General features: G+C 39.0%; 1 protein-coding gene across 1 annotated transcript; it reads right to left on the bottom strand.

Moving 5' to 3' along the window:
- Nucleotides 1-3,661: 3,661 nt before the first annotated feature.
- On the bottom strand, nt 3,662-10,371 carry yipf5 (Yip1 domain family, member 5). The gene is made up of 6 exons (XM_029448999.1): nt 10,212-10,371; nt 9,177-9,291; nt 8,662-8,837; nt 6,177-6,322; nt 5,839-6,020; nt 3,662-4,881 (listed from the first exon to the last, which is right to left on the bottom strand). The coding sequence occupies exons 2-6, from the start codon at nt 9,281-9,283 to the stop codon at nt 4,719-4,721; spliced, it is 774 nt and encodes a 257-aa protein (XP_029304859.1). The 5' UTR covers nt 9,284-9,291; nt 10,212-10,371; the 3' UTR covers nt 3,662-4,718.
- Nucleotides 10,372-11,168: the final 797 nt, after the last annotated feature.

The following is an 11,168-nucleotide window of genomic DNA, read 5'->3' as shown; positions in this document are numbered from 1 at the left end:
AGGAAAATGTGCCATACTGTAACTCAGTAAATATAGATATTGTAATCTTTACTCAGATTAATGTCACGTAATGTTATGTTAAGCTCATGACTGTATGAGCTCACATTAAAAAGACATTTAAAATGTCATAAAAAAAGAATTCAAACAGCAGTAGTCTAAAGTAGCTTCATCTCCACCAAATTCATGGGGCATCAATGTATATTGTGATAAACATATATTAATGCTGTGAAGGTGCATCTATAACCTGCTCATGCCAGATTCACCATTCATTAGTGCAAATCTCATTTTATGCCGTTTTGTAACTAAGAATTTGGATTATGTATTTTTTTTTCTTCTTTTAGTGTTTAGTACAACTCCCGTCTGTTGCCCTCCTCTCCGCCTTTATCCCTACAGCTTGTCTCGCTCCACGCATTTCTATCCAACAGAGCAGGAGACGCTTTCATCATTAGCTGCTACTCACCAGTCAGCCGGGCCAGCTTGCTGGGCAGAACAGACTGTGGCTCAGGCCGGCCAGATGGAGGCGAGATTATTCTCCATTAGATAACATAATGGTACAGTGGCCCTCATCCTCCAGCGACAAGCAGACCAGTCAACTAGTCAGCTATTCCTAAAACAGCTGGTAATGCTGATGAGCATTTTTGATGACTGACTCAAAATAATTTTATTTCCAGGACTTAAAATTGAAAAAAAACTTGAAATCAATATTTTTATTTATTTTTTAATTGCAGTTTTCCCATTAATCTCACTTAAATGTAGCAACATCAATGTTGTTATATTGTGCAATAGGCGTTCACAGGGACAACATTCAGGACTGTTTGGGCCCACCCACGGTGAAACTATAGTATGCAAATATGGGATACTTGAGGCACTTACAAATTGTGACCAGCAAATGTCATGTTCCCGCTACTCATGTTAAAAGGAGCCAAACAAACATAAACAGAGCAGTGAGTTGGGTGGGTTAGACTGGACTGGTTAGATTTAGATCTGATCCAAAGTGAGCCATACATTTCCTGATAATGACTGTAGGGAAGTAAAAGAAAAAAAAGATGTGGGGATGTAGTCATGCCTCCAAGGTAAATGCCAGACGGTATCCAATGAACACAGCAAAAACAAAATTCAATCAGCCAAGGGGAGAGACTATGTGTAACTCAACACTGTCACCTGGAGGCGCTTGGGTGCAAATGTTCCAGGAGGTGATGGAAAACATTAAGACGCAGCTCTTCTCTCTCTTGGTGCTGATTTTGTCATTTCAACATCAGTCGGGCTCCCATCCAGATTTCCATAACTTTTAGAACAGTAAATACTACACATGGAGTATTATATAATATATATATTATATAATACTTGCATCCGCTGTGTTGTGAACACAATGAATAATTGACTCGTCACCTGTTATAACTGGAAGGTGTGAAAACTCCATTAAACCCAAGTTTAAGAGGTGGTATTGCCAAAGTATTGTGGATAGGATGTCCTGCAGCTGCTAAAGCTCACAGCAAAAACATTCAGCAAATTCTGAAACCATATCGGCCCCGTGGAAAGATAAAATACTAAAATAGAACAACAGCTGCAAACATGAGTAATCAAATGCTTATTTATTGCATTTTTGTTCAGATGTAGAACTACACTTTTCTGTACATTCAGTACTGTAGGGATTTCTGTAGTGTGTTGAGGCCAAGTCAGTGCATCTAAATGTGTCCATTGTATTTTTTAATGCATTATAAATTTGACTGAAAAGCAGCGTTCTCTTAAAAAACAAAAGTTTAAAACACCATCAGTTCAGACATTTTCTGCTCACTCTGTACCATAGCATCGTCTCGGAGAACCTTTATGTTTGCATACGGCTTTTTGCCGTCACACGAAAAGCCGATCCTGAACACTAATGTAACAACCTGTTAATATAAAATATGAGGGCTAAACTTCATATATTAAAACGTCTCTGAAATAAGAAACGCTGATCAAATTTTGAGAGTAATATGATTTTTAAATAACATTTATTCATTTTCCCTTTAACAGTTTTAAACTATTTTACACACAGGAAATGAGTCACACCTTTTTTATTTATTTTTTTACCTGAACAAAACCAGAGGAAATGTAACTTAAATGTTCCCTTCAGCACCTGTGGGATGTCAGGACAATCAGGTGGTGACGTGGATTAAATATGGAATTTTGGAAAATGGGAGATACCCCTGAGTGAATCCAGATGCAAGATATTGAAATCCGACTGCAAACTGGCTGAAACCAGAAACTGTACACACACACACAAATGTGTGAATGTCAACATCCTGTTCCTTTCTATCGTACACCAAAACATCTTTCGGAGATCCCCAGAGCTGAGGAGACGCAGAACTGCTGAATCATTTTTAAGCGATGTAGACACCCAGCAGAGTGTGAGTGTGTGTGTGTGTGTGTGTATATATAAAACGAATTGGAAAAGCAATTCATGACATATACAAGCATTGTTCTATATAGAAATAAAGAAAAATAAATCCCTATAAAAAAGAAAGAAAGAAAGTGTGACACATCTTCATATATAAAATAATCTAAGAGACACTAAATACAGGTTGATTTTAAATAATTTTTAAATCTACTTGCAAAACAGATTATACATACAGAGGATATATATATATATATATATATATATATATATCATACGAGAGAGAGAGCGGCCTGTGAGCGCAGACTGCTCTCGTTAGGTTTGCTTGAAATGCAAAGTATCTCCTCCATGTCGAGTTTGTTGGAATGGAAAAAGCACTTCATTTTCACTTTTGAATTATTCATTCCTCCTAAGTGGTTTATCGTCCCTTTAAGAAGCCCCTCTGTGTATATGTTTTGTCTATGTTCGTGGATGGAATACTTGGAAGAGGATTGTGTTCCAACCATAAAATTCTATATTTCTTCTCGTCAACTTTCCAATTTTAGATTATGAGAGTTCTTGCATTTTTAAAGCTTTACTTGAAACAAGAGTGAAGTAATGTTTTTTCCTCCCCTGTAAACTAAACAGTCTCCTTCATACGTCAGCTCATGAAAAGTTGGCGTTGTGTTTTTTGTAGTCTGCCAAACACAGCTGACCTTGAGGTCATGTATTTTCACTGGATAAATTAACAATTTCAGACAAACTTTCGCCAAGGTCAGCGATTTTCAGTAACAATTAAGCATTTAAACATAAACACAGAAATTACACAAAGTGCCGTTTTAACATAATTACACCATTATGGAAGAATCCTGCCATCTATATATGTAAAGAAGGATGTCTTTACTAACAAGCATGCTGCACTCGTCAACACATACTGCACTAAATTTAATGGAAATGTTCTTTGGGGTGACGCAGGAGAGGTGAAGTGTGGTTAGCACGGCCCTCACATTACTTTTCATATAATTACAAAGCTCATTTTATACCTTGAATGTCTCACAGACCTATGAAGCAATATAAAAGTGGATCAAAGTATGTAGATTATTTCCTTTGATCTACCAACCTGCTGTGATAAAATCTCCCCAGGTTGTTAAAAACTGTCATTATGCATCATAAACCCGCTCGTTCCAGTGCACACAGCAAACAGCTATAGGTCCGCGGGTCATTCGTCAGTCTCTTTAACTGAGGGGATACCTCTTTAATCATCTGCTTGACCTTACGATGTACCTTTAAATATATCACAAGGCATAATAAAGTTTCAAAGACAACTTTAATGTGCATATGAAGACTTGAACAACAGATGACACATCAAAGCATACAAAGTGAGGAGACTAAAAGTAAGATTAAAGAATGCAAACAACCCAAAGACATATCTGGTCCTCGAAAAATATACAGTATCTCACAGACTATTCATTCTCAAATATCTAATCAAATGGTTATGAAAATTAGAACAATGCTTTTGTGCAAACAGTGTTTTTCTTCTTGAAAAGCAGAACAACTCAAATGAATCTCTGGAGAATATAATAACACAATACATAAGAAGATAAAGCAGAGCTGCTGTTTTTACATCAAGGTTTCCGATCACTGCTGTGATGAGCGAATGATGAGATTTATGACGACTCCTCAATCCTGGAGAAAAAGAAGATGGAGAGCAGGATATCCCCCCCACCCTGTCTTCCTCCACCTTCTCTGGGTGGAGAAGTGGAATGAGATACCGTAGTCTTGTGCAGAAGGAAAGTGGGTGTTTCCCTTCAGTCTTGCAGCTGTAGAATCTAAAAGGCGTTTTACAGAAACAGCTCACAACAGCTTTTGCAAAAATCATTTTCCACTGGCTCCAAATTAGGCTGCTGAGAGTCGGGTTATCGGTCCTTGAAAAATTGAGGAATCTTTTCCTGTCTGTGTCTAAATTAAATTGTCTCTTCGAGTTTTCATTGTGAGAACTAATTGCTCACTTCCTTGCCCTTCATGTCCTTAAAAATCATAGGACTGTACTTGGCCGCTCAAGGCTCAACATGGTCCACGGGAGAGTTATTTTTCACCAGGTTTATTTGACAGTCCTTTCCTTTAAGATGTATGAGGGGTAGAGGCAATGAGTGAGATAATACACCCAAGCCTGCAGATGGTCAAGTCGGAATGTAGTGAGAGACGCTTATAAAAGAAAAAAAAACGTGGTGCAGTTTTAGACAGGAGCTCCCATTTTTCTGCAATAACAGTGTAATTAGCCAATAATTACACTGACACTAATTAGACTGAAATTACAGAAAATGGAGAGCGGTTATTTTAAACTGTTACTTTGTGATTTCTTTTTTTAGAAGACAGAAATAAGTGCAAAGACTCCATATAAGAGAGCACACGGGTAAGCAACCAACAGCTGCTGCCCATCCATGGCCAACGCCGAGATGAAGATCTTTGATGCCGAGAGACTGCACCAGCCAATGATAGCTGCCGTTAGTATAATTCCCACCAAGCCCCTAAAGAGGACAAGAAGGAGACAGGAAGTTACCTTTCACTGTTTTAATAGTTAAATATACAGCTATTTCAATTCTAAAACACTTTGTTTTCGCTATTTGCGAAACTCCTTTCAAATATGCAACACAAGTTACATAATCCTACACATCATCACACGTAAAGCTTATTTGAAAGTCGTACAATACTAACACAACAACTGAACAATTAAAAACTACCTGACTGTGTCTAGCAGGGCTGTAACGGTTTGTGTTTGTGCCAAACCGGCACGGTCCGGTGCACGTGGCTGAGTTCCGCCTGGAAATTATTAGCCGTACGCCGTTACTGGTGTGCGAGTTAGTCACACTGTGGCCAGTTCAAAAGAAAAGCGGGAGTTGGAAGACCCGCCTGCGGGTTCCCGGACAGCTGCAAAAGCAACTGAGAGAGAGAGTGGTGGACAGTGCGTCGGCGTTGCTCCACCGTTGTAGCGTATGAGAATGAAAAACAGCATCGAACATGCCATCGCACCTTTGATAGCATAACACAGATGTGGCGGAACAGGACGAGAAAAAAAGCAACCCGTATTTTGTGTTTTCAGTTTCATAGCATTAGAGCTGCTTTTCAGTTTCATAGCCTATTGAGAAAGTGCTGGTTCAGTGTCCGTGCGTCCTTATTTTTAAAAATGAAAAAAAGTACACCAAAGTGGCCAGTGGGCAAAATGCCCACCACGAGGATTGTGTCCGTCTTTGACACTTGCGCTACCTTTTATTCGAAATAAATGAAAAGCAACTATCCTTATGCATTCGTCTCTTTCCCGCTGTAACAAACTCACACCGAACCGTCACTTCTGTGTACCGTTACACCCCTGGTGTCTAGTGATAAACAGTGTCTAGCAGTGCGGCCCGTACACAAATAAAAGCCTTTGCTTGATTTACAGATTATATTTACACTCATAAACCTTCCTGTTTTTTCTGTGTACTCACTGTAAAGAGAGGAGGACTCCAAAGGTGGAGAGGAGGATCATGGGGAGGAGGCAGTATCCCAGAACGCTGGCCACACAGCCGAAGGAGACGCCCGTCATACTCATTAGGTTGAGGAGGCAGTACATGCCAAGGCAGCCGATTGCACTGATACCGTACACGTAGCCAAACTGGATCTTACCAGTCTGTTAACAGAAAGGGAAAAAAGATACCACACAGTCAGATATATATATATATATATATATATATGGACACACATTAACATGACAGCTGTAAAGTGTGGTGTTCAGATGTGTATACATGTGGTTGCATGATGTCAGGACGTCAACCGAATGATTTACCAGGAGAAGTGTTGCTCCGAAGGCCAAACAGAAGACCATGGGGCCAGCCAGGTCTGTCTCATTCATGATGCTGCCATCTGCTACCTTCATCGGATGGAGGACCGTCAGCGTCTTCTGCCAGATGTGGTCAAAGTTGATCCCTAATTCTAAGACAAAGAAAACACACATCAGAAACATTCGATACAAGAACTATGATCAAACATAGGTAGGAAAAAAATGGTACAATTAATCTTACAATGGTTGTGTAGGAACATTCAAAAGGATAAGGACAGAACAAAGCATGGGAGGGATGCAAGGACATACAGCAGGTGCAACTTGTTTGCTATATAAACATAAGGCCTTTACTGTAACAAGCAAAAAAAACCATCTCTCTTACAGGAATGCTCAGACTTTTAAGTCAGCGCTTTGCAAAAGGATGCGAGGGTGTCTCTTCACCTTTCTAGGTCACTCAGTCTTAAGAGTGGGAGTTGTTTTGAGTGATCATCAACATTTTAATTTCTCAGTGCATTTACCACAGCTCAGTTGTCATTTTGATACTAAGACTTGTGTACACACAAGCACACGGATAGACACAGTGAGAGCAATGGAGCTTGACATCTAGGTCAAAGTGGTTTCAGCTCTGTCAAAGTGATATAGTCTCTAGATTTTTTGTTTTGTTTAAATGACATACATTTCTGTGAAACTATCGTACATGGAACCCTGGATGGCTCGGTCCAAAGATTAAATCCACAACACAATATAATTAACAGGTCAGTGTTGCTCAGTGTGTATGACTATGACAAGCATTTCTATTCTATAAAAACCTTCTTGCAGCTATAATAGACTTTTGGACTCTGCTAGCGCCTCCAACTGTTGAATGAAACTTCAATATCACGCCTTAAAAACAGATCTTAGGTTCAAGTCCTTGAAATTATACTGTAAACCGATTTCACCAGGATCACTATTATTTTATAAGTAACTTGAAATAGTTCCAAAAGCTAGTCATATCAATTTGCAGTTTAACCTCTTACAGTGTGGGGGAATTTACCCGGAAATACCTAAAAACGGCATACCCAAAGTAAATTAAAAGCTGCTCTTCAACCATTTGCACCATATGTATGGTTTTGGTCTCATTCAAAAGATAACTATCTTATTGTTCTTACAGTCAGAATTACTCCAAGTCCATCTGGCACTGAATATACTGAATTTGAAGAACATTTTTTGTTGAAAATGATGCCTGAAGATGACTATAGCTGGAAAACACGACAGGAACATAGCATCAAGTATTATCCAAGTTCAGGTTCAAATTTCAGAACAAAAACACAACATATTAGAGGTTTTTCTAAGAGTAACACCAGGCCGTTTCTAAGCTGTGCAATTTGGAGATATTATAATATTTATTAATAAAATATTATTTGTATTGCTCATAAATAACTATTATATACCAATATTCCCTGTTAGTAGTAAAGACACAGAGTAAGTGAAGTATAAACACACATGTGATTTTTTTTTTGTATTTTCTTCTGAACTTGAATATAATAAAATATATACAATAACATTTGTAAAAAAGAAAACATATTGAAGACACTAAATGTTCAGCATTTCATTGGCTACACGATACGCCAATCATCGGGAGACTCGGTTGCTATTGGCTACGGTTTGTAAACAAAAGAAGAGGGGCTGGCACTTCCTTATCAAGTTGACACTCATTGGCTATTGAAGGCTGCAGCTAAGGCATAGGAGCTCCGATTGGCTCAAATGAGGTGTCAATCGAATGCTTGGAGGCTGATCTCCATTTTGGAATCAGACACACAGCACTGCATGCGCTGGAATAAAGTTTTTACAGAGTATAAACAGGGAATAACACACATTGATCAGCTAATTTCAAAATATGCAACAGCTGTTTTACGGGCTTTTATCGATGTGATGATGTTGATGATCAATATTGTTTTTACTGGACTCGATGTATTAGACCTTTGGCAATGACACAGGAGTTTTTTTCTTGGATTATTACTGATTACAGGATTATTATGAGGCTTCATAGGAGAGTTGGCTCAAAGTTATGATTTTGAGTTTGCTTGCTAGTTTGAGGAGCTGATTGTACCTGCTGTTGTGATTATGATCTCGAGATTCTAAGCTTTCTAATGAGGTAGGTCATGGGTACCACATCCAGCGTGGTGGACTGTACACAACATACGGCAAAATGAAACTCCGGGCGGGCCGTCCACACAGTAAGAGGTTAAGGAAGCTGTGACCAACTCTGAAAAATGTTTCATCAATTAAAAAACTAGCATTAGCAACCAACTGACAGAATAATAACAACAAGTAATTTTAGCAGTTAACAATACACATAGTGAAATGTGCTGTGTGTATTGTTGACAGTGCTGAACGAGACAGTTCACTTGCAAAATCCCTGCACTCCTGAATGTGAAATACTATAAAAGAAGTGAGAGAAGCCGTATGAGAGCCAAAGAGGCACATAGACTACACATTTGGGTTTGCCTACCTTCTAGCAGCGGCGGCTCATCATCGAAGCTGCTACTATACATGGATTGTGACGGGGATGGGGTGTATGTCTGTGTGGGCTGGAAGATTTGTCCTGTGTATGGCTGCTGGGGCTGCATCACCCCTGGGGCAGAGTAGGCCATGGGCTGGGAGTAGTCGTACTGACCATCGTACGGCCTGGGAAACACAAAATGATATTGCTCAACAGTGCCCTTTGACTGAAAAGGACATAAAACTATTTCTCAAACTGCCTATTTCTACTACAAATTGCAAGCTGCGTTCAATTAGGCAGTAGTGACATTTTTTTAAAGCAGAAAAACAATGCAAACTTGCAGTTCACCTTAATCACAAATACACTTAAAATATGTCAAATAAAAGGTATTCGGCCAGCCAAATAAAATGTAGGCAGGTATGTGTTCAGCTGCTGAAATGGCACATCAAGGAAAAATAATGTTGCTCTCTTGGAAGTGTTTACAGCTGAGGGAGCACCAGGTAATGTAGGCTTTCTTCACTTACTTGTAGGGGGTTTCAGCGTTGCTGTAGCCCTGGCCTGCCTGGTTTTGGTCATCTACACTGTAGCTCGACTGGTAAAAGTCTGTGTTGAAACTGTCAAACCCTGACATCTCTCTCTCTGTTGGAAACACAGTGGAAGAAACAGGAACACAACTCATCAGCCAGGTCGATTTTGGTTTACAGTGAGGTGGTACAGAGATCAATATACAAATGATAAATTGCTTTTTAATAGGTAGTCCAGTTGGCTAAAACAATAGGATGTAGATTATCTAGAAAAAGATCAGTCTACAATGGCTTTTGTTTAGGTGCAAAAATCAACACTTTTATAATCAAAACAACAAAGACTGTCACAAGTTAAAACAGACAGCATATTTGACAGAGTTACTTGATCAATACATTAACATTATACCGTTAAACATCTGGGTTTTGTGCAAAATCAGCCTGTAAGTGAAGTTACGGGTGCCAGTAAAGACATTAAAATGATAACATTACTACAGTCCATACACAAGTGAAATCCGCTATAAACGTTCATGAAAACGTTACATGGATAAACGTACGGGCCGTGCCAAAAACGTTAATTTACGTGATATAATTAATTGACTCTTATAAGTATTGCATTGTCTAGCTACTGTTAGTAAGGATAGCATTAACGGCAACGTTACCTCCGTGTGACTTTAATACAAACAGTGAGCTAAAGTAGCTAGCGTAGTCAGCTTCAAACACAAAACAAAGACACACTTGTATGTTGTTAGTCAATTATGAGTATAGTATTGTTATTATTTACTGTATAAAATGATTAGACAATCACAACCACCTATAAGGTTAAGTAGTCTTGTCAAAATACAACAATAGCTAATTATCTTTGAGTTGCTAACGTACCGTTAACTCTGTTGCTAGTTGGTTAGCTAATGCTAGCTTTAACAGTTGTGTAGACCTGGCATGCATAATGTCAGCGGAGGAGGCTTTAATATACCATTTAACTTGTCTTTCATGATGATTATTATTAAGGTATAAAACATTGGAAATGCTAACACTTACCGGTGTTTGACAAATCTACCCAGAGCCCTGCAAACTTGGTTGCAGCTGCTACGTGTCAGGAGAAAGGTAAATCTTCCGGGATGATACGTAGCAAACGGGAAGCTGGAGACTTGTTGTTGTTCTTCTTCTTCTACTTCTTTGTGGATTGTATGGCAGGAGGTCGGCGCATTGCTGCCTCCCTCTGGATGGAATTGTCACTAGTTCTTTATACACTCATGCCTAAATCATTTGATACAGGCCTTTCGGAGGATAAAGGGCAATTACTTTCCGAGCAATTTGGCTTTTATTCTCCCCAGTCTTCATGGAGTAAGTCTCTACTTCTAACTTGGTCACTGCCCACAACAAGATCTGCCTTTCAGCATTGAAGCATGTCATGTTGAACAGTTTCATCACTGTACATCTCCTATCCTACAATGCCCCTGCCTTAGTCTGGTTAACTTGATATCATCTTCTCTATTTAACTTGACTATACATCATGACTGTTGACACTGGAATGAATAGCCGTTAGGGACATTGGCAAATTGCCCTTTAAAGAAAATTATATATAGGGCACAGTCTACTAGTGGTATTACATGATAGTATTATACCTACATGATAGTCACAAACTGTATGAATGTAAAAGCTGGGCTACTGTATGAATGGATACAAATAATAAGTACAATTATATGTATGCATTGTAGTACTACAGCTTTATGGTTGAATGCAGTGCTGAACGATATAAACCTTCGCGACCTCCTCTGACCTGATTTAAAAGTTATGTTTTTTTATACAGAGAATGGGGAGACATTATGCAAGCAGTGCAAATCACTTCTTAAAGTACTTTGACGTTCTAGTGTTATGGATTACCCTCATGAAAAACAAACACTTGCAATCTATTTTACATTTTACAAGGGACGCTGTCACGATCCCATCTGTATCGCTAGTGTTCTCCGGTCCATGTTTTCCCTGTCTCTTTGT

This window comes from Cottoperca gobio, chromosome 14, assembly GCF_900634415.1.
Source record: "Cottoperca gobio chromosome 14, fCotGob3.1, whole genome shotgun sequence".
Lineage (NCBI taxonomy): Eukaryota > Metazoa > Chordata > Actinopteri > Perciformes > Bovichtidae > Cottoperca > Cottoperca gobio.
The sequence above is the reverse complement of the archived record's forward strand: the minus strand, read 5'-3'. Positions and strand labels throughout refer to the sequence as shown.

Coding starts and splice junctions, on each gene's coding strand:
- yipf5 (XM_029448999.1), bottom strand. CDS start 9,283: ATGTCAGGGTTTGACAGTTTCAACACAGACTTTTACCAGTCGAGCTAC. Junction 8,838..9,176: donor AACGCTGAAACCCCCTACAA/GTAAGTGAAGAA, acceptor TGTGTTTCCCAG/GCCGTACGATGGTCAGTACG. Junction 6,323..8,661: donor TGAGCCGCCGCTGCTAGAAG/GTAGGCAAACCC, acceptor TCTTTGTCTTAG/AATTAGGGATCAACTTTGAC.